Below are 23,878 nucleotides of genomic sequence, written 5' to 3'. Positions count from 1 at the left end.
TGGGGCCAGCAGGTCATTGACAATTTCACCCCATGGGCCTGGGCTCCTACTATAAAATAAAAGGGTGCCTTAGAATTCTCAAAGCCCTTGGGACTACGTAGTTCCACTTTACGCTGTCCCAGCACCTGGCTGAGCTTGTAACAATGTACCTCTGGGAGGCTGTCAATTCCACTTTGGACTGTTGTGATTACTCCCGCCTCCCTGATCTGAACCACAGGAGCAGCTCATGGAATGGGAGTAAGGGCATCAAGATGAAGGTTTTTAGATGAAGACGAAGGTTCAGGTAAGCAGAGAAGCCAAGGTCAGAGGTGACTGAGCACTCACTATGTCAAGCATTCTGTGTATGTTACCTCCATCTTCACAGCATCTTGGTTTGGTTCTGTTTGAATGAGAGAGCCACACAACTGACTCTGTATATTTAATAAAAAGGCTACCCAGTGGGTTCAAATATCAGCCTCCAGATCCTCCTCCCTGAAGAAGGGGCCAAATGCCAATCAGTGTGGATAACGAGCTCTGGTTCTCCCTGCTGTGTCCCATTTGGACTATATCACCTTGGCTCAGGCTGGGAAGCTTCCTTCTTCAAAGCCATTTTGTTAGTAGGTTGTCATTATTTGCCACGCTTAACAACAAGTAATGCAGGATGAAATTTAGAAAACTTGGCCAAGGTCATACACTGGAGTGGTTTTCAAACACAAGGTGTTCTGCTGACAGGTCAGAGGTTCAAGGATGAAGAACTGCCAGCGTGGAGGCTGGGGAGGGAAGCGGGGGTGTCAGAGGAGTGGGGATCGGCGCTAGGACATGTTCTACACTCTGCAACCTTCGGAGTCTGGGGTGGGAGGGTGAGGCAGAAAGAAGAGCGTCATCCCCCTCCACACTGCACACTACTGGCTTGGAAGGGGGCGGGGAAGAAGAAAGCAAGTGGCAGGGCAGCTCTGCTTTTCCTGATGACCAGGAAGGAGGGGAAGAGGGACGGGACCTATATGAACCAAACAGAGTCTACTGCTGAGTCTCTACCTCTCAGTGGCTATTTACAGGCCCTGTCAGACCTTATCAGAGCAGAAAAGTAAATCTCCTACAAAATAACACTTTAGGTTCACTGAAAATATATTTTTGATATCCTAAATTAACCCTCAATCCTGAATGCTATGTTTTTTAAAAATATTCCAACACACAAAGAGCATAAAGAGACCTGCACAAAAATTGCTATATGGGTTCTAAATTCTGAAAAAGCCACATAATGTCAAATAAAGTGTGGAAGAAGAACTGTGTGTGGCTCTACTGGAAAGAACACCTGCATTCTAACTGTAAGGGGAAGGAAGGGGGAGCAGGGGCCATAATGAATAATGAGCACTCCGGAGAATAACACAGGGAGTATAATCTGCTTCAATAACTCAGTTTCTCATTTGGTTGCAAGACCTGTCAAGTATCAAGGAACTAATCCACATATGTAATATACTAATTTTGTATACACAAATTCTTTGCAAGAGCATAGGGAAAGGTCTCATGAATCATTCGATCTGGAATAGACAACTGGTATAAAACGACACCAAAGATCCTGAAAACCAAGTGGGCCAGGGCCAGGAGATCCTGAAAACTTCTTAGCACTTAACCAGAATAAATCTATCTAGTAGTAATGCTAATTTACCCTTCCATTTAGAGTTACATTGGCATATTTCAAGATAAATTATAAGAAAGGAAGTATTGGGCGATCCTCACATCACTCATTTCAATCCAAAATTATTAAAATGGGATCTTTCAAACTTTGCTTTGGTGTTAAATTCAGAGAGAGGGAGAAGAACATCAACAAAAGGGTATATAAAAACACATACAAGCATACGATGTTTATGAAACCATGGTAAAATAGTACACCAAGAAAAGAGAGGCTATTTAATGGCATGGAAGGAAAAAGGGATGAAGAGAGGGGGAACAAAGTTTAAAAGCAATTTTTCGGGTTTCAGATACATATTATGGTAACAGGTAGAAATAAGGACAAATCTCCCTTTTGATCTCTGCACACTAGTAGAGATTTATGTAAGGCGGTGCAATTGCATCATTCAGCCTTACCCTTGGCCTGACTTTACATTCTGCTGTGGAAATCTTGCTTGGACTGCCCTAATGCACACTGCTCCAGAGAAGTCAGCCCTGTGTTGTCAGAAACTGACTGTCAAGTAGGTCCTGTTGGTAATTCCATGTTATGGTAATTCCGCAGTTGAGTCAGAAAGCATTCGAAAAGAGTATTAACTTTGGTTGCCTCTTTTCTGATAATGGAGGGTTTTCTGGTTTCCCTTTTGGTTTTAATAGCTTGACCATTTTTGGCCACCAATGCACTGTAACAACTGAACTACAGATTTGTCTGTTCTCTCTCATTTTCTAGTAACTAATCATGTTAGCGTGCTGTTAGGACAGCATCACTGATTTTTGTTCTTGGCTGGTTATCCTTATGCTTGTAAGGTCATACTTAATTTTTGGATATGTCTTCCTTTTCATTGTTAGAATACTTGTCACAGGAGGTCAAGGCAAGCATGACAATTAAATTTTACGTTTCTGAGCTGAAAAAAAAACAAAACAAAACGGTGCTGTTCTTCCAGAATAGTTTCTTCTTGCATTCTCAATTGACAGGGCTCCCCTTATTCTACATTTTAGGAACCGCAAGTAGTTAACTTTGCTCAGGTTGTGAACCGTCCATCACCCTCATTGCTGGAATCAGTGTGCTTTCAAGCTGAGAAGGCACTGCAGCTCTCCAAGTCGCTATCTAGGGCATCCATGAGCAGAAAGGAAAAAAAAACACACATTGACTAAAACTCGCATCTCATATAAAAATTCATTCAAAATGGATAACTGGCAAGTATAAAACACAGTATTACAAAACCTGTAGAAAAAAAAGACAGAAGCAAATCTTTATGACCTACGGTTGGGTAAAGAATTAGACTTGATGCCAAAAGCATAATCCATAGAAGGAAACACTAATAAATTGAATCACATCAAAAGTAAAAACTTATGCTCTGCAACAGATGCTGCTAAGAGGAGGAAAACAAAAGCTACAGACTGGGAGAAAATAGCTACAAACCCTCCATCAAAGGCCCAGTATCTAGAGTGCATAAAGAACTCTCAAAACTCAACGATAAGAAAACAGACAAAAGACATGAAAAGGCACTGCTCTGCAGATGGACAGACTGCTAATAAACACACAAAAAGAGGTTGAGCTTCTCTGCTCATTAAAGAAATGCAGGAGATATCACTACACATGTATCAGAATGGCTAAAATAAGAAAGAGTGATTATACCAAATGCTGACGAGGATGTGGAGAAACTGGGTCATTTATGCAGTGCTGACGGGAAGGCATGTAAAGTGGTACAGCCACTCTGGAAGAGGGGATGGCAGTTCTAACAGGCACTTAACACCTGACCCAGCAATTCCACTCTTGGGTGTTTATCCCAGAAAAATTAAAACTTATATTTACACAAAAACTTGTACACAAATGATCCTAGTGGCTTGATTTGCAATAGCTCCAAATTGGATATAACCCAAATGTGCTTCAGTGGGTGAATACCTAGAAAACTGTGATACAGACACACCATGGAATCCTACTCAGCAATAAATAGAACAAACTATTGATACACGTGACATCTTGAACAGATCTCAAGTGCTATGATCTGAATGTTTGTGTACCCCCAAAATTCATATGTTCAAACCTAATGCCAAATGTGATGGTGTTAGGAGGTGAAGCCTTTTGGGGGGGGGGTGATTAAGTCATGATGGCGAGTCTTCATGAATGGGATTAGTGCCCTTATAAAAGAGGTATGAGAGAGCTCCCTGCCCGTCTGCCATGTGAGGTTAGAGCAAGAAGACGGCGTTATATGAACCAGGAAGCGGCCTCTCACCGGACAGAACCTGGCACCGTGGTCTTGGACTTCCAGCCTCCAGAACTCTGGGAAATACATTTCTGTTGCTGGTAAGCCACCCAGTCTGTGGGGTTTTGGTACAGCAGTCTGAGTGGGCTAAAACATAAGGGAACTGCACTAAATGAAAAAAATCTAATCTCAGAGGGTTACATATTATATGATTTCATTTATATAATATTTCTGAAATGACACATTACAGAGATTAAGAGAAACATTCGTGGTTGTCAGCGAGGGCAAGGAGAGGGAAGGAAGTGAATGCTGTTACAAAAGGGTAGCACAGGAGACCTACTGCATCTGCCCCTTGATGGTGATATGGCCACACAACTCTATACATGTGAAGCAATTACACAGAACTGGATACACACAAATGCACAAATGAATCCTTGTAAACCTGGTGAAATCTGAAAGGTCGGTGGATTGCATCGGTGTCAATTTCTTAGTGGTCATATCATAGAACAGGTACATAAGGTTCTCCATTGTGGGCAACTGCATGAAGGGTGCAGGGTAGCTCTCTGTAATGTATCCTACAACTATGTGTGAATCTATAAATTATCTCAAAATAAAGCATTTTTAAAGATCACTATATAGTTCTTATTTATTCTAAGTGTCCTCCTTCTAATGTTCCACCCATTGATGCCTGATTTCTTCTTTCCCCAATCTTGCTACTCTGCAGTCTTAATAGTGGAAAACATCACACTACAATTAGTCATTTAACTCCTGCTTTCCAAAAACTCTTACTCGCGGTTTACTATTACTAACTGGGGCATGTGGATATTCAAATACTGACTCTTACGCTACAGGACATGGGCAAAATACTTTCTGAGTCTTGGTTACCTCACTGGTAAAATAGGGGGAAATGTACGTTAGGTTTATGGTGAAGATAAATAAAATAATAAGTAAAGAACTTTATACACAGTCGTCGTTCCTTAAAAGTTCATTTCCTTCCTTTTCCTATTAACAATCTAAAACCTCGCTTAATTTCTGGATAAAAAATACTAACCAAAAACTTTGGTTTTCAGTTTCCAAGGCTTACATTTGGAAAACAAGAAATACATCTTGAACACACACAGACTGGGATGTGGTGAGGCTGAATTCAGTTCTTAAGAAATATTTCAATTTAAGAGACCATAATGATAATTTTAAGCCTATGTGTTCTCACTTTGAGTTTGAAAACATTCTATCAAAATGGTCAGTGTTTTAGCATATCGTGCACTTTATTATGATGAGTAGCTGCCCAATACATGGTTAAATCTGTATAGAGTAACCAGTCGCCTACTGGATTACATCTACTCACAAACCAACAACTGTATGGATGTTGGATGAGCTCAGCTTTAGGAATGACACGAACTCCAATGGTAGAATTTCATCCATTCCATCTACCTACAGAAACAGACTCCCAACAAGGTAATAAGCTTTAAATATGTCACAGATTTTTAGTTATAGCTAAACCAAGGAAGCGACGAGAGCAGCAGGAACTAAGCACTTGGGATCTAAGATTCAATGCCGGTTGCTAAATGTGGGATCCCAAGCAACACGCAGCTCAGGGCATAATGACGGTGCGAGATTCCCTGGGCAGCAGCGGCCTCAGAGAGCTGTCAAAGATGGAAAGACAAGAACCAAATGTTCTTCCCCTATTGTGAGTAAGAAAAAGGATGAAAACAAAGTACATTTAACTTCTACTGGCTACCTGCTTTCTTTATGAACACTCACCAAACACAGAATGCCAACGAATACTTGAGGACAAAGTTCCCCCTTCAAACATTCAAATACTGATGATAATTTTGCAAAGCAATGCTTACCGAGCAAAATAACTTTGTTTCCGTTCCTTCTTCTCTTCCTTGGTATCCATAATACACAATCAAAATGCAAAGTATTTGGAAAAGTCCTTCTTTTTAATCAGTGAGTCATAACCCTATAATAAAAAAACAACAAAGTGACTGTAAATTACCAAGTTTAGCCAAGATGAAGAATAAAGCAGAGTGGAGCTACATGGCCCGCCACGAACGGAAGACAAACTTGAACCAGTAAACGCAGTCACATGAGTAATACATGAAATGCAAATGCCCCCGGGGGCGGGGGGGGGGGGGGATAAAACCTACCATCAGGATGGAAGTGTTAAACTAAAATAAAAGGTGGCTGGAAAAATAGACTGAAGTATTTTCCTCACAATTAATAATTATTTCAAAGTGTGAAATAATGAAAACCACTGATTTTTGGAGAGTTTAGGCTGCCTATGCAGAAGCTAATTATTTTTTTAAATTTATGAACTCATAATCACTTTCTATAGGTAATTGATTGTGAATAGGTCTCATCCATAATTATGAAAAATGGATCACTTAGGTGTTTTACAAGAATGTTCTTTCTTTAAAAATAACATCAGTGTTCTATTTTATTTTCGGAAACATGCCAGCAACTACATCCCACTTGAGCAAATGTGGAAATGAAAGTACAAAGCCTCAGGAAGCTGTTCTTCAAAATGGCTTTATATGCTTGCCTCTGCCTCTCCCTCTCCCCACCCCCCACCCTCACCTATGCTTCCCAGGAGCGGCTTAAACCTGCAATAAAAGGTTGTCTCCAGATCAATCTTCCTTAAATACCACTTGCATCATGCCACTCCCCTGCTCAAAAATTTCCAATGTCTACTCTCTGCCTGATTCACTAACCTAAATTTTCTGCAAAGCATTAACCTTCCCTAAAATCTATCCTCTCATCCTGAGGGGTATCAAAGCAAAAGCAAAGAATGTTCATCAATCAAAATTATTTGCTAATTCAATTCAATGAACAATTTTTTAAAAAAGATTTTAAAGTAATCTCTACACCCAGTGTGAGGCCTGAATCTACAACCCCAAGGTCAAGAGCCGCATGCTCCACTGACTAAGCCAGCCAAGTGCCCCTTCAATGAACAATTTAATTCACAATACGCATTCCACGGAAGGTACTGTGATAAGTATCAGAGACCAAAGATAAACAAGCCATGATATTTGCCCTAACAGAGTTTACTGTCTGGGAGAGGGAGAGGCTTAGGATTTCAGATCAATGGGATACTGACTGGTATGGAGGAGGCACAGGAGAGCCCACAGGAAGAACACTCAGCCTCATGCAGGGTCCACCCCATGTCCTCCCCATGCACCCCAAGATTTGAAGGATGAGTGTGGATGTCCTACTTAAAGGGTACGGGGAAGCAGGTCTAGCGTGAATGACACAAGAAGACACGATACTTCTCTGCGGCTCCAGGATTAAATGTGAAGCAGGTAATGGGGTGAGGATGAAGACATGAGCAGGATCAGGGTCATGGCAGGCCTTTTATGTCACACGAAAGACCTTGATCTTAATCCTAGCTACGTGTTATGCGCCGCCCGCCCCTTTGCAGCTCCTACGTCAGACATCACTAAGCAACAGTGCCGCACTCGCTACAGACATTACCGAACCAATCAAGAGGAGATAAAAGCAATTTTCTCATCCCTGATGTACATGAAAGGAAGTCACCAAAGTGTTTTACACGAGGGACTGTGCTATACCCACACTGGAAGGACAGACTTGAGAGGGTTCGGTAAGCGCGAAGTAGATATGTTCCGGAAAAATTACAGTAAAACTAGTTGAGAGAAGAGGGACCACATTTAGGCAGCAGTATTCAACATAGAAAGAGGGGGGATACACTCAAAAAATATTTAGGAGGCAAATGAGTCAAGATCTGGTGACTCATTCAGTGGGGACAACATCACAGAGGCGAGATGAAGAATGCCCTCGAAGCTTCTGCTCCAGGGGCTGGGTAGACAGTGACACCACAGAGAGAACACAATCAACATGAAGGGGGCAAGCCGGATGTGGGGCAGGGCGCAGAAACAGATAGAAGAACAGGTTTGGGACACACTGCCTTCCAGGTGCCTGTCAGATAGTCAACTGGAGACATTCACCATATCTTTGATTACGTTTAAAGCACATAAGTGTGGTGAGGGCTACGGCAAAAGATTTAGAAATTATCAGCATGTGGTTGTGGTTAAGTCAAAAAAAAAAAAAAAAAAAAACAAGCAAGAATACGATGATGATACCCTGCAAACATGACAGCTATGCACAAAGCCCTCCGTGGAAACAACGGGACGCAGTCTGAACTCTGACTGCTTTACGTCCATGTCCCTCACGTGCCCTCCACTCTCGAAGACTTTATCACCAAGCAGGGAAAATAAGATGTATGCAAAACACTAAAATGCAAGGTAGTCACCAGAGTTGTCCAAAGGAAGACAGTAAGAATACAGAAGACACAAAGTTCATGTTGATGGTGGTGATGAAGTCTTTCAGGGCAGTGAGGATTTCAATAGGTAAGAAGAAGAGAGCATTCCAGAAAGAGCGATCAGCTGGGCGTAGGTATGGACAGAAAAAGAACACACGTTCAGGCAAGAAGGACAGAGTGGCTAGCAGGTAAGAAAAGGGAACCAATCGTACCGCCTGCCTACTTCTGCCACAATGCCGGAAGTTATTTACTTCCACATATTATCCACACGTTCTCTCTTTTAATGCTTACAACCACACTGTCAGTTCAGTATCCGCATTTCCACTAAACGGAGATACTGATTTCCCTAGTTCCACAGCACCAGCTCTGGGGGAGCAAGAATTTAAATCCAGTTTGGTGCACGCTTCAATGCCTTTCAATAACCCCTGGAGCCAGAAATATTTGGAAACGAGTGAGAAAAAGCAGTCTAGAATCAACAGTGTCCAATGCCCCGGGGCAGAATCTGCAGGTCAGAGCACCTGCAGCTGGGTGTGGGGGGAGGGGCACCGAGCCCTCCCTCGGGACTGCACCAGCAGAGCAGCGAGTAGAAGCCATGCCTCAAGGAATGAGCGCTCATTCAAGAAGTTGGGTGATGCAAGAAAGAAGAAAAAGAAAAGACAGTGGTGTCCAACTCTCCCGAAATTGATCTCACACTGTGGCCTGAACCCAGTGGGGTCCCTTCACCAACCCCCCTCCCCAAATGACTCCACACCTTAATCCTCACTCTTTCACCAAGCTTCAAGTCACTTGGCTACACTCCTCCATCTGACCAGATCTAGCACAAAAAACCAGTTCTGCTCTAAAGCCTTCCCTGACCCCTTGTGTGCTCTCCTCTCTCTTCTGTAGCTTATTTCACAGGTCACTGAATACTGACCGTGAAGCACTTCGTCACTCACTGTGCGACAAGGCCGCTTCCCTTAGCCACACACAAACCAAAAGCTCCTTCAGGTCAAAAACCACCATGTTTCACAACTTCCTTTTACTTCCCTAAATACCCAACACAGAACTAGGCAGTAAATCCACATAAAAGCTAAGCGAGGAATTAATCCGGGCTTGGGGTAAGGTCAATTATATGGAAGACTGATGTAAATCCAAGAATCCCCCCCCCCCCGTTTAAGAATTACTTGGAGGCAAATATAAATAAATAAAAACTTGGGGCTGAGGGACACAGATGCAAACCTAGTCTCTCCCTCAGACTCCAGAAAGGATGAGAATCCCTGCTCTGGGCCAGGTGGTTTATTTTAAAGTTCCTCTCCTGCATGCCACCATATGTGATGATCCCTGGTTATTAGATTTCTCCTCATGAATAAAAATGAAGCCATAACAATCTAATTGGAAAATTTTTATATTGCAAGCTGAGCCAGAAACTAATATTTGGTTCTAGTGGAAAAATATTGACAAAAATAAGCACAAGAGAAAAAGATTAAATGATCCAAGAACTGACATCTGGTGCCACCGTTGTCTGTTTAGAACTTGCGAAGCTTTTTTTTTTTTTTTAATACTCTATTTGATAAAAAAAATAGACTGATTTCTTCTAAATTTCTGGGGATTTTTGTATTCCTCAAACAAGACATATACAATCCTTTCAGGTCTAGATGCACCAACAGATTAACCAGGAAGAGAGCAGCAAAGGATGCTATAAAAATGATTTGCACAGTGCACCGCACAGCAGCCTTCATGCTTCACTGAAGAACTGGAGCTCCTTAAATCAATCTCTAATGGGAACTACATTTTCCATTATAAGTGGTTATAATGGGCTTCTTAAAAGCCCTCCTTTCATTTAATGTTGACTTTTCTTCACATCGATAAACTCTAGACTCATCCAAACACTGAATTATAAGAGTCTCCTGCATTTACGGCACATTACAGACCAAAAAGAATTTCGTGAGGGAAGCACAAGATGAATCTTCTATCTAAATATTTCTTTTTGCGACCTTAAATCAGGATGGTCAATTCCAACCTAAATTCAGTTCATTATGCAAATAAAAAAGGCACCTACAAAATCCTTACCTTGTAAGCGCTGTGGTGAAGACAAAACATTTACTGTTATTACCTGCAAAGTGCTCCCTGTTTGAGACCGTGGCACCACTCAGAAAGAATTTAAGCACAGAGCGACAGGAGACTCCCAAAGTACATCAAGCCAGCATGACCCACACAGCCCAGCGTGGCTCTCTGGCTTCGCATCTAACACCTTGCAGCTCCTTGCACATTCAGGTATAACCAGTCTGGACTCGAAAAACACCAGGGTACCTATGATGTCCATCAACTGTTTTCCCCACAACATGTTTCCTATTATACAAATGAAATAATGACAAAAACATGCTTTGAGGCTTGGTCAAACTAAGTTTGGCCCCTTGGGGGACAGATCAAACTGTACCTTTCTATGCAGACATTTCCTCCTCAAAAATACTTACACTTTTACAGAAATAGAAGAGGTGTTCGGTGTTTCTCAAAGCCACAGTCATCTAAACAAAGGAAGGATATTCAAATTTCAGCATTAACCAAGGTCTGAATTTGAATACTCTCTTTAACAAGAAACCTGGGAAGAAAGACATAGCAACAGATACAAAAGGGTGCCACAAACATGTAAGGAGCAGCCAGGAGATAATGCCCCCAAGTAGACAAATGTGTCACAAAACCAAAACAACAGAAAACAGAATGGAGAACAGAACCGAGAGCTAAAAAGTTATGCCTGAATCAAGGTGATAATCAAGGACAGGCCAATGGTCTCTGCTACTTGGGAAAATGGGACAAAGCCAATGGATGGCAAAATGAATGGAGAACTCATTAGCTCTTATTCCATTACTCTTCGCCTAAGGAACTGGAATTAGCGGGAAAGAATTACACAAATCTCAGTTTCATTTAAGACAAGTATAGAGAGGGGCACTTGGCTGGCTAAGTCAGTAGAGCATGCAACTCTCAATCTTGGGGTCCTGAGTTCAAGCCCCGCATTGGGTGTAGAGTTTATACTTAAAAAGAAAAAAAGGGAGAAGTAGAGAGATTTCATCAAAGCTCCTAGATACTTTTTAAAAAGATTTTATTTACTTGAGAGAGAGAGCATGAGAGCATGAGAAAGAGAGAGAACACAAGCAGGGGGGAAGTGTAGAGGGAGAAGTAGACTCCCTGAGCAGGGAGCCTGATGCAGGACTTGATCCCAGGACCCTGGGATCATGACCTGAGCCGAAGGCAGACGTTTAACCAACTGAGCCACCCAGGCACCCAAAGCTCCCAGATACTTTAAATGAAGACCCATCTCTAGGCCAGTTAGATCATTTTATACATCCCTTCTAAGAAGAGAATGTGCAAATAAGATTTCTAAAAAGTCACTGGTAGGGTCAGGAATTATCAAAGATGTGGAAAGTGCCAGCAGCCTGACAATGGGCAAACAGTTTTAATTTTCCGCAAAAGTTAGAAGAGGGATTGTATAAATGACACACTGTAGATCATCACCTAGGTTTCCAGCAAAACTTTAGAAATGATCACAACAGGCAGGTTAGCCAGAACTCGGAAGAAAAGGCAGTGAAACCTGGGATTGAGACTGTTTGCAGAACACTAACCATTCAGCAGAACAATAATAAACAAGCAGACCCCCTTTTTGAAGCCTCTACCTTGGACCAAGTACTCTGCTCGAGATAAGAGATGGAAACAGCATTCATGGGCCAAGAAGCTCAGGTGGAACAGGCAAGCGAAACCCATCAGCTGGTACAAGTGGCGAGTCCTCTGACACTGGCAGAGCACAGATGGAAGCAACTAACTGCTAAGAAGGGAAGGAGAGTCAAGGAAACTTCCCAGGTGATGCCAGAGCTGGGTCATGAGGGAGGAGCAGGCATTTCCCCAACAATGCACAAAGAAGAGGCTGGGCTCACTGGGCAGACTGAGGCTGTGCAAGCCATCATCAGAGAACGTGTGGTTCCAGAGACTCCTGAGTGGTCTCGGATGGCTGGAGGGCAGGGCTGGTGGAGGGCAGGAAGTTCAGGGAATGCTGGCTTACTCTATGACACTGACCTAATTTCCCTCTTGGTCATAGCTACTATTCTCATACATTAAGGAAATGAAGTAAAATACAATATAACTGTACTTAAAGGCATTTGATAAGTTTCTTTTGATGTGCTTATGGGTAAGATGGAGAAATGTGGGCTGGACATAGGCGGCTGCTTTGATTATTACATGGATAGAGAAAAGCACTGAACCACTGTACCAAAAGGTACGAGCTGACCAACGGACTGACCTCAACCCAGAGCCGGGAGCTGACCTCCATCTTCAGCCTGGAGGGAGGATGCTAATAGCTCAATGCAGTATTTGTTCGTAGCCCCTCTCCTCACCAGTAAATTTACCACTGACTTGAATGATGATAGGAACCTCTGTATTAGACTTTTGGAAGAGGGATAAAGAACATCCCGGACAACAGCATTTGGATTCAGACAGACCTCAGCTGTCTGTAGGAAGGTGGAATTTACCCCATGTGAACCTGAGGGTCTACATCTGGGGGACAAGCTAAGGAACAAGAGTGACAGAGCTTAGCATCAGCACAGGTGAATGTGACCTGCAGTCTTAGGTGAGAGGAGGCTCCCTATACCCAGCACTGACATTACACCACCAGCCCTTCCTAAACCAAACCAAACCAAACCAAACCAAACCAAACCAAAAACCCACTTAATCAACCAGAATAAAAAAGATTATGATGGTCTGTGTCGCCCTTCTTGAGGATGAGAATGTATCCAGATGACTGCACTTACCTCCAGCTCTTACCCTATAGGAGACGTGTAAGGAAAGGGGAGCAACCTGGATGGTTAAGTGACAAAAAACGAAGTTTTAAGACTAATAGTCAAAGGAGCTGGTCAGGGTTCGCCTGCAAAGAGTTGGAGTGAACTGACAGCTATTTTCAAATATCTGAAAGATCGTATCTGGTCGCGGATTTAGGCTTGTACCAACAGACCTTTGAGGGGGATACCTGGGCCCAGGCATTAGATATGGAGGGAGAGGGGTTTTGGCTCAACATAAGGAAGAACTGTCTCACAGACAGATGCAAACAGCTGCCTCCAGAGAGGGGGGCAGTGACTGAGCACAGGCCGAACCTCCGTTTCCGGACACGGCTACAGACCCGCAGTGTTCAACCTTATCAAAACCAACACCCCTCCTGGACATGAATAGGTATTTCATAAAATGCCCTTTATAATATCGAAATGAAGTTCACAGCTAATATAACCTACTTTCACACTTAATTTTATTAAATCAATATAATGCCCAAAAGGAAAGTCATTTATAATCGGTATTTCAATAAGCAAATTCTCAGGCACAAGGTCACTCAAAGACATAATGAAATACCTACTTCCATAGGGCAAGTTTAGCTACAGGAGAAATGGATCAGTAACGATTTCATTACAAATGAGAAGTATAGGAAAATGAAAAAGCAGAGGTGAGGGGGAAGAGGTGCGAGTGGGTAATGGGGGATGGGGTGAAGAGAACATCAGAATAAAAACTAGTGCTAGAAATAATAATTGGGTATTTCTAAACATGGTAATTTAAAGCTATTCTCTTTTCTTTAGAATGTCCCAATAAATATTCACATAGGTCCTACGGAAGACATAAAATTCCTGAGTGTAAGGGACACTTCCTTGTTGTCTAGAACTTTCCCGCTCATTACAGAGCATTTGACACTTCTGCATGCCCCCTCCCCCCAGTAACCATGGGAAACAAACTGCATCCTGGTCGGGGTGGGGGGATACTCAACTCATTAAGAACTACTATTATAGGGGAAAGTCAAGGTCGGTGGGGAAACTAATAAAGATTTAATTAAAAATGTTTAATTTCAAAAATTCCTTCATAGCTGAGATTAGATAAACTCCACACACGAGAAGTTCTCTGTTTCCAAGATGCTTCACCTGACCTCTCTGACCCATGCTATTAAGGCATCGCAGCACCACTGAAGCCGGACAGGCCTGGTTAACATCCAGGCTCCAGCATGTCCGAAGTATGTAACTTTGGGCAATTTACTCAGTTTTTTTCTGGTCCTCAGCGTCCTTATCTACAAAGGGCTGTTATGAGAGATTAAATGCGTCCCAAAGGTGTCTATAGAGTCTAGTGCCCCACGGAACAGATAACTCTATACAACGAACCCAAACGTTCAAGTATTCATGCAAATGATACCTACCTTCAACAACACCTGAAGAGCTAGATTCAGATTTGCCCCCAACAGAAAAACCAAACAGGAAACTAACTGAAGCTAGGCAGTGCCAGGGACTAGGAAGACGACAGCCATCAGCAACAGTTACACGTTTACTGAACATTAACCGCACGCATCAAGAGTTTTGTTCGATGCTGTTACACTGTTTAACCTCTAGGACTGTAGGAGGGAGTTAATGTTCTTAATCCTTTTCAGATAAAGAATCCGAAGTTCAGAAAGGTTAAAGAACTTAATCAAGGTCAAACAGCCAGAAGAGTGAGAGCCAGAACTATTAGCTTTACCTGATGCCAAAGTTAAACCCACTAACATTGGCCTCTCATGCTAGGCTAGATCTCTACACAGAATTTTCACTTCAACTGCCTGGTTCTTCCTGTATTTACTCACCATTAAAAAGAACAAGAGTGTGAACACCAGCTTTCTGGCCAATTGTCTTTTAGGATGTAAATCCTGAACTGTATTCAGGCTAGTCACTACTTTTCATTAATAAAAGCACTGCAGTGAACATGTCCGTGCATTCAATAAATATTTACTGCACTGAATTAGACTTTTAAAGAGCTAACTGGAAAGCACGTTCCTTTAATTCACTAAACTAAATGAATTACCTCTTAAGTCTTAAGGACAGAAGTAATGACATAACTTTGAATACACCAGAAATATTTCTTAGCAGTTGACCTATCATTTGTTACTGTTATGAAATGTAATCTTCTGCCAATCCAATTATTTTTCCACTGAAAGTTAGTAAAGGCAGAGAATCAGAAAATGGAATTTTCATCTTTTTAAAATAAATTTCTTTATTGATTTTAAGTTACAAGAGTCCTCTTTTCCTAGGGACTAAAATTGCATGTCCTTTTTAGAACCAAAAATCATGATTCTATAAAAATCTTACCAGAGGCTTTTAATGTACTGCATGCATTCTCTTATTAATATTCATAAGAATATAAGAATTCCATTTCTCACAGTTTTCTACCAGTGCACAAAGACAGATTAGAGGAGAAAAATACGCAAGTCATATAGAAAGTTATTAGAGGCAATGAAAACAGAACAGAGTCTACTCTGCCAAACTCATTTCTCATACACAGAGAAAACTTCCTCTTTCTCACCATCAATCACTACTTACTGGGCATCTGCTACGTGCATATGATTGTCTTTCACAAGAGTGGGGAAAAATCTGTTGCCTGCATTAGCCACAGAAGTAGTTTCTGGGGACACCCCCTACTACTGCTCCAGCACTGCAAGATCACCCCAGACGATGTCTAAGATGATTCTCAAGGTGGCAGGCACCACAGAGCGTCAACAAAGGAACAGGTGACATGGGAACAAAAGTTTGTCCTCAATTGCTTCTTTACCTCCTTTTAATGACCAGACCTATTGCTAAAATCCTAGGATCTCTGGCCTTTTGATTTTTTTTTTTTTTCCCAGCTCTCTTCTGGCCTTGGCCCAAAAGGAATAAGCTCCACACTCTTCTGGCGTCTCTCTATACTGGTACAGAACTGAAGTTCGTTCCCCAAGGCCTTGCAGAAGAATAGTTGCCAACGTGAATCACTGTGCCAGCTCCCTGGGCTCACCGCAAATGCTGTCACTACTGCATGGGTTGTGGTCTTACAGCAGGGCCCCAACTCCCTCATTTTTAGGACAGAAAGCAATGTGGGCAGTGGTTACTACTACTCATTTATTGTTGTTATTATTATTATCATTTAGTGGGAGGTGTCTATTCGAGAGATCTGAATTAGAGGTAACCAATGCAAACAAAACCAATAAAACTTAAAAGATAACAGACGTCATAAGTGGAATGCCTTTACAAAGAACATACAGTTTATGGGCTTCGAACACGAGTTTTCAACAATTCGATCTGAGTATCTTTTGGACTATCAGGAGACACAGGAGTTTACTCTACCAGGTAAACTATCTCACTAAGGAAAAGGCGACATGCTCCTTTGTTCTCTTATGGATAGTATCTGCAACCGAATGCATTTTCAAAATATACCAGCATACGCTCATGCTTGTAAAAATGCAAACTAAAAAATAATTGAATTATCACTCTTCTTAATGTACTTTCAGTATATTTATTTACATGGAGAGTACAGGAGGCAATAAATAATTTATACTTACTTCAAAATAGTGCTTTGTCACATATTTATATGCAATCTCTTCAATTCAGTAAGCATTTGCTAAAAACTTGTTTTTTTCCTACCTCTGTACTATTTCTCTAAAACCTATGACTATAAAAAGGACTTAACAGGCTCTAAGAAAACTTTGATTTTTTGACAAGACAAAATTAACATAAATAAAACGATTAGAAAAAATGGGTATGATAAAAATTAATGACTGATAAAATGTGTTTATGCACAGACAAGTGTTAGTGGAAAGAAAAGGGCCAGGTCACAGGGGCCAGTGTTGTTAGGGAAGGGGCCTGAAGTAGGACAGTCACACTGAAAACAACCATTCGTGGTTATATTTCAACAGGGCCGCACGATCAACAATCATATCTGTAAACTAGAAACAGTTCTGCCCTTAATGAAAATGTTCCCTATGACAGCATGCTCAAGAGGACGACGAGATTCTACTGGCTTCTGCCTCTGAGGTCTAATGTGAAGATGGAGTGGTCACGTGGTACTTTGGTCAGTACAATCGAAAATGTGCTAAATACACAAATATGGGTTCAGGAAGAAGGCATAATGAAAAGTGTCTAAGGGGCAGGAAATCTGCCCAACACAAAATTAAATCAGTATTGGGAAGTACTATGACCTCTACGTGGAAAAAAAAGTATGTGAATTCAACTATAATCTTCCAAGAGATTGGGTTAAGAAACCAAGTCTACGGTTTAATACATTTTCTTTAAAAGGTTTATTAAGTTGTTTCACATAAAAGTTCTTGCAGAATTCAAAAGCAAAACTGCCCTTTGCTAGACTGGATTGTTGTTCTCAATTACGCACTTGCTCCTGTAAGAGAAATATACATCCACGCCCTTCGCTATGCCACCTTGTGGTGCTTTGCACTACTACGCAGAGTATGTATCTCCACCCACCTGGCCATGTGGCTTATTCTGACCAACAGACTGAGAATTAACAGTGTACCTGATTCAACGTGAGGCTCTAAGAGGCCTGGCAAATTTCTGCTCTCCTCCAGAAGAGCATGCCCCAGGTACCAACTTTTCCTTCGTCAGCCCTGTCCCAGGATAAAGACACATGGAATAGACCTGAACACCTACCTTAACTTTGGAGGCTGGCCCACCCCTGCCAAACCCAACCAAGAGCAGCCAAACCGCAGTCAATCGGCAGATTTATGAATGTGAAATAAATAATTGTGGTTCTAAAGCCACTAAGATTTGGAGGCTGTTATGCAGCATTATCACAACAAAAAACCCAAAACACCCTTAGAAATATCCCGATCCACAAATTACTTTGTGGATTTTTACCAGGAAGATCAAAGCCACATAGTACATACTGCTGTCTATAACAAGAACTCGACCAAGGCGTGAAATACCAAAGCCCAGAGACAGAAGCAGCCAGTTAACACAAATAGCCAAGAAAGCTTCCTTTCCTTGCAGTTGTCATTTACCCCATAACTAATGTGCGTGGGCTACAGAAGTTTAGCCATAAGGAGGCATCATTTGACACCAAAGGTAACTTATGCACATCTTGGTATATTCACCTATAGACTCTGATACCACTTTTTGTTATAAGGTGAATTGTGTTACCCCCCCACCATGTTTAAACTGTAGCCACAGTACCACATAACGTGATCTTATTTGGAAAAAGGGTACTTGCAGATGCAATTAGTTAAGATGAGGTCATAGTGGAGTATGGTGGGCCTCTAATCCATTAAGACTGGTGTCCATGTAAGAAGATGGCCATATGAAGCCAGAGACACACAGGGAGAACACCAGGGGACAACCAAAGCAGAAATTAGGGTGACACAGCTGCACGCCAAGGATGTCAAGACAGCCAGCAAATCACCAGAAGCCAGTAAAGGCAAGGGAGGCTCTCTCTAAAGTTTCACAGAGATCATGGCCCTGCCACCACCTGGATTTTAGACCTCTAGCCTCCAGAACTGCAACACAACGAATCTCTGTTGCTTTAAGTTACCCAGTGTGTGCTACTTTGTTGGAGCAGCCCTAGGAAACGAACTCACTTATTTTAAATTGTATACACTAGCATTGTTCCAAAAGAATACTGCATCAAAAATGTTGTCACTGTCCCCCCATGGCTATTCTGCCACTTCCTCTTATAATTTAAAAAAATGTGAGCAAGTAATTGAGAATACTGGTAAAAATTTTTGAGTATTAGAGCAAAAAGCCCCCATAGTTAATTAACATCTGTACCTAGGAGATAATTTAAGCATAACTTATTTGATTAGGAGGGACAAAGAACTGACCTGATTATCAAGAAAAAAAACTTAACATCAAAGGGGTTTTGAAATATTCTGAGAATATAGTATCCCCACATATTACACTGCTCTTATCATACTTTGGTGATTTTAGTCTAACCACCTCGTGCTGCTAGGTTTCCTGTGCATACTTATGCTATCTTGTACCATTTTCTTCATGTTCTGTTGTTGTTGTTGTTAAAGATCTTATTTATTTATTCATGAGAGATTAGGGGTGGGGAGAGGGAGAAGCAGACTCCCCACAGGGCAGGGAGCGGGATGCAGGACTCAATCCCAGGACCCCAGGATCACGACCTGAACCAAAGGCAGATGCTTAACTGACTGAGCCACCCAGGTTCCCTATCTTGCACCATTTTCTAATTGATTGTTCATCATGCCCCATCCTTCTAATCAGATTATAAGCTCTCTAAAGGCAGGGAATGTGTCTTATGTTTTATGTGCACGGGCACATGCACATACACAAATGACGATTCCTAGTTTAAGCTAGCACAGGATTTATGTTGAATAAGTTCATTTTTAATCTGTTATGGCTAAATACCTAACAGAAACTGACTTCAGGACATGTAACAATAAGGTCTCGCCTTTTACTTAGATCAGGGGTCTCCATTTTTAGAAGTTACATTTCACATCAATAAAAGTATCTGAGCATAAAATCCTAATATGTATATATTTTTATTTACAAAAAATGTATTCTGCACTAATATATGCATTATAAAACATATAACAAAAATAGAAGTCATGAAAAGATGAAACAGACATTCTAGCAATTTCTTCCCTTATCCTCATGGGGCACATGAACCCGAGCTGGGAAACCACCGGTTCAGACTATGAGGGTAGATATATGCAAACATCTCTTAGGATTTTTGGCTTTCCGGGAAATGCAAGATCTATGAGAATCTGTCATATTTATGAACTTTAAGCACATTCTCTGGAAGATTCATTAAATTGTCTTGATCAAACATGCAATATTTTTGAGTTGATGATAGAGGTCTCCTTGCAATTAGGATTAGTTTGTATATTACTGGACTCCAACTGTAAATCCATTGCTAACCATGGTGTTCTCTGCAATTGAGCTCTTTAGTTTTTAGGCTTTAAGAATGGAAACTCATTATCAAAACTTCAGGTAAATATCTACATGACGAGAGAACAAATGAGGTAACATTCTGATTTTCAAAAGCAAGGAAGGAGAAAGTTGGACAGAAGAAAGATGGAGCAGAAAACTCATAAATCATCTCTTAAGAATATTATCAACACAACACCACCCAATCTTCTTGTGTCCCACGTACACATATGTGAACAACACTGCTAGAAAATGGAAGGGCATGGAGTAATATAAAACACAGTCCTATCAGCTTACTGTAAGAACAACTAAGCCATAAAACAAGCCAATATTTGATTTGTGGCACAAATAGTTAAGTGCCAAAATAATTAAAATCAAGGGTAGATGTCTTGGAAAGTGTTCATGGAATTAAGCATCAACCTCGTGCAGAATGTTGGCTTTAAAGGAAGAAATGTGCAAGAAAATTTCAGATAAAGGGGGCAGTCAAAAGCCTGGAGGCAGGAATTACCCTGAGTGTGTGAGAGGGGTACTGGGGCGCCGAGTTCATTGAGATGGGGAGTAGGAGATAGGAATGAGCACCTGAAATGTGGAGACAACAGAGTGCCTTAGCTGCATTCTCTGGCTTAAACTTCCATAAGAAAGCCACCACCACTAAAATGTTATCCATCATTTCATTCGGTCTACTTATTCTTGAAGAACTAGCCTTGGGGCTGATATATACCCAAAACAAGCAAGCTAAGTGCAGGAAAATATGAAGCAGATGGCACGTGGGTGAAAATGTTGGGGAAGTGAAATATTAGTAGCTTTGAAAGGAGGAAGAGAAAGTAAAATATGTCAAAATGAATATGCATTTGCTAAAGAAAAGTTGAGAATATAAGAATCTTAGGACACCTTAATTTTAGTAATTTCTAACAAGTATCATTATAATACACATGGATAATGCAAATGTGAAAAACAGAAATTGCCTATGATCCCAACAGTGGGGAAAAAGCTTTACTATTTTGTCTTTTCTTCTATGTAGGTGCATTTTAAAATCAAATTAGGATCCTTTTGTGCACAAAATTTGGTATACTACATATCTCTTAAGAAATGACTCTACTGTTGGATTTGTCTCAAATTTCCCAACTATCACCCTTGATAATAACTAATTACTACAGTTGCTTACTCTGTGCCAGTACTTTGCATATATTCATCTATCTAATTCTCAGTACTATGTGGGAGGTAGACACTACTATCTTCATTTTATAGATGAGAAAATCAAGGAGAAATGAACTTGCCTAAGTTCACGCAGCTGGTAAACAGTGAAACGGGATTCCAAGCTGGGCAACTGGCTCCATTATCCCTCCCCTTAACCCCTTGAGCATTCCACATGCTCCCCAGAGACATTATGCTAATCGCTAAAATTAAGCCTCATTCCTGATTTCCTTAGGATGTACTCTTAGAATGGAACCATTGGTGCCAAAAAATTCTACTAGCTAAACTGTTCTCAACCTAAGTATACCAACATACCCTCTCACCATCTATGAAAAAGGAATAAGACCCAACCTCAACTTTGCAGCACCATTATGGACTTTTAAACTCTAATTACAATCTACATTCCTTTGGTGCAATTAAGTTGAATATGTTTTCATGTCTTGGCTATTTACAGTTACTGTTTTGTGAATTTCCTATTCCTGCTATAGACTGTTTGTGTCCCCCGCCCCCAAATTCATATGTTGGAAACCTAATGCCCAGGTGATAGTATTAGGTGGGGCCCTTGGGAAGTGATCAGGTCATGAGGTCAGACCAGACCCCTCATCAATGGGATTAGTGTGCTCATAAAAGAGGTCCCAGAGAGATCCCTAACTCCTTCCACCATGTAAGAACACGATGAGAAGTCAGCTGTCTGCAACCTGGAAGAGAGGTTTTGTCACAGCTCCACCATGCTGGCCCCCTGATCTCGGACGTCCAGTCTCCAGACCTGTGAGCAACAAATGTTGCTGTGTATAAGCCACCCAGTGTATGGTATTTTGTTACAGCAGCCTGAATGGACTAAAACAATTCCTTACTAGAATGCTTTTTGAAGAGTTAAGGCATATTAAATTGAAACTATTTTGCAAAGTGCTACGACCTGAGATATCAAGAGGGCTGCTAACAAGCTGTTTCAGTTGGACCCAACAGACAGGCAGCATGTTGAGGTAATCACCAGGGCCGAGGGAGGAGGGCTCAGATGTAAACACCAGGGACTGGGCAGGCCCTCCCAATGCACTAATGGCCTGAAACTGTGCTTTAAATCATACGGCAGGGGCTATTCTTTTCCAATGGCTACAATACTCATTACTGCCACTCACGACACCCTAGGATCAACATGTCTGAGGAACCGAATCAGTAAATCTGATGTTTGCTAGGCGAAGTCGGAATTACAGCAGGAAAATGAAAGATCTTGAAGGATCTCATACCTACAAAGCCACCTCGGGAATTTTTCCTACTCTACAGGTATACCTGATTAGTGATCAGAATCATCCACCAGTCAGGATTCCACATGAACAGCGCTGAACAAACACTATTATATTCTTACTCTCTAAATCCTCTGTTAATCAGTCAACAGCAAATTACCTCGTGCCAGACACACTGCAATAAAACTGAGCACACAGGACACCCTGATTACTTGGCTTGGAATTAAAAACACCTCATTTGCATGCACAGGAGTCCCTTTTTAGGATAGACCACTCTCTCCACGCCATGTCATGTTCATGTCAACTGTCAGGGTCAACGTTTAATGGCACCCTATTTGGAAGCTCTTGCCACTTTGTGTATCAATTACAGAGGCAAACCCAAGGACGGAGGCATAAAGACACTCTCCGAGAAGAGGGCCATAATAAACGTGAAAGTTATTTTGAATGAGTGTTAACACAATGTTTGAGAGAGAATTAGAGAAGGCAGGATGCTAGAGAAAATGATACGGGTATGTATTCTCCTGGGGGGCTGGGGGAAAGAGTAGAAGAGGGATGAACAGTTAAACAAAAGCTTCAACCTGGGCTTTTTTGGGTTGTTTTTTTTTTAAACCAATCTTAGCATGCTATCCAAAATCACAGTTAATTTCTACTAGAAAAGCAATTTTGCTATTTATGAGAAAAGCTTATTCCCAGTATGGAGACTGATTTGGGGCACTAACTTACATGAGGAAGTCTCCATGAGTTTATGGGAATCTCAACTAACAATGGCCCCTAGAGAAGACACCAGAACTGAGTGTGGCTTGCTAAGGAAAATGGGAGCACAGTGTGTTCCAAGCAGAGGGAACAACAGCACGGAGAAGGAAAGTCATATGCCATGCACGTGCAAAAAGTGACAAGCAGGGGGCGCCTGGGTGGCACAGCAGTTAATCCTCTGCCTTCAGCTCAGGGCGTGATCCCGGTGTTACAGGATCGAGTCCCACATCAGGCTCTTCCGCTATGAGCCTGCTTCTTCCTCTCCCACTCCCCCTGCTTGTGTTCCCTCTCTCGCTGGCTGTCTCTCTCTGTCGAATAAATAAATAAAATCTTTTAAAAATAAAAAAAATTAAAAAAATAAGTGACAAGCAGTTTTGTGTGACCGCAGAGATTCTTAACTTGGGTCCATACACAAGGATGGGCAGGCAAATGGTGTGTGGTGTGTGATGAGACTGTGAACTTCCATCAGATTTTTATAAAGGGTCCATAGTTTGGGGCAGGGGTGGGGTAGGGTGGGGGTCCAGAATAACTGCAGGCCAAATGCATGACAGGGAGGTACGGGGCAACAGACGAATTCCTCAGAGCCCCAGAGACCACTACGATCTCTGGCGGACTCCTTCCTGTGTAGGATGGTCCGCAGAGGAAAGCTGAGAAGGAAGACTGGCTGAAAAGTGGAGAGCTGAAACGTCGCAGAAAGTCAAATGCAGGCAACCGTCCAAAGCATCTGAGCAGCCAAACGAGGGCAGTGGGAATGGAGAGAAGGGAATTCGAGAAATGGTTAGGAGATAAAGGAGCAGGCCGAATGTTCGTACTTGCTTGCATACGCATAAGAAGTCACCAGAGGATTCCCAGTTAAGGGGCAGCACTGGTTGCCCGTGGATAGGGAAGCAC

General features: G+C 41.8%; 1 protein-coding gene across 12 annotated transcripts in view; it reads right to left on the bottom strand.

The window, feature by feature from the left end:
* NCOA7 (nuclear receptor coactivator 7) overlaps positions 1-23,878 on the bottom strand; it is a 154,657-nt gene that overhangs the window by 116,144 nt on the left and 14,635 nt on the right. For 8 of the 12 annotated variants that reach the window (XM_045805605.2, XM_045805609.2, XM_045805603.2 and 5 more), the window contains one exon: positions 5,702-5,814. The exons of 2 other annotated variants lie outside the window; for them this stretch is intronic. In XM_045805605.2, coding sequence (XP_045661561.2) covers positions 5,702-5,751 — 50 coding nt within the window. In that variant the 5' untranslated portion in view covers positions 5,752-5,814. Of the gene's footprint in view, positions 1-5,701; positions 5,815-10,179; positions 11,121-23,878 lie in introns of those variants that run through there. 2 more of the 12 variants (XM_045805604.2, XM_045805608.2) reach the window with 2 other exon arrangements.

The sequence above is a fragment of the Ursus americanus genome, chromosome 11 (assembly GCF_024610735.1).
Source record: "Ursus americanus isolate L20-20 chromosome 11, mUrsAme1.1.p, whole genome shotgun sequence".
NCBI lineage: Eukaryota > Metazoa > Chordata > Mammalia > Carnivora > Ursidae > Ursus > Ursus americanus.
The sequence above is the reverse complement of the archived record's forward strand: the minus strand, read 5'-3'. Positions and strand labels throughout refer to the sequence as shown.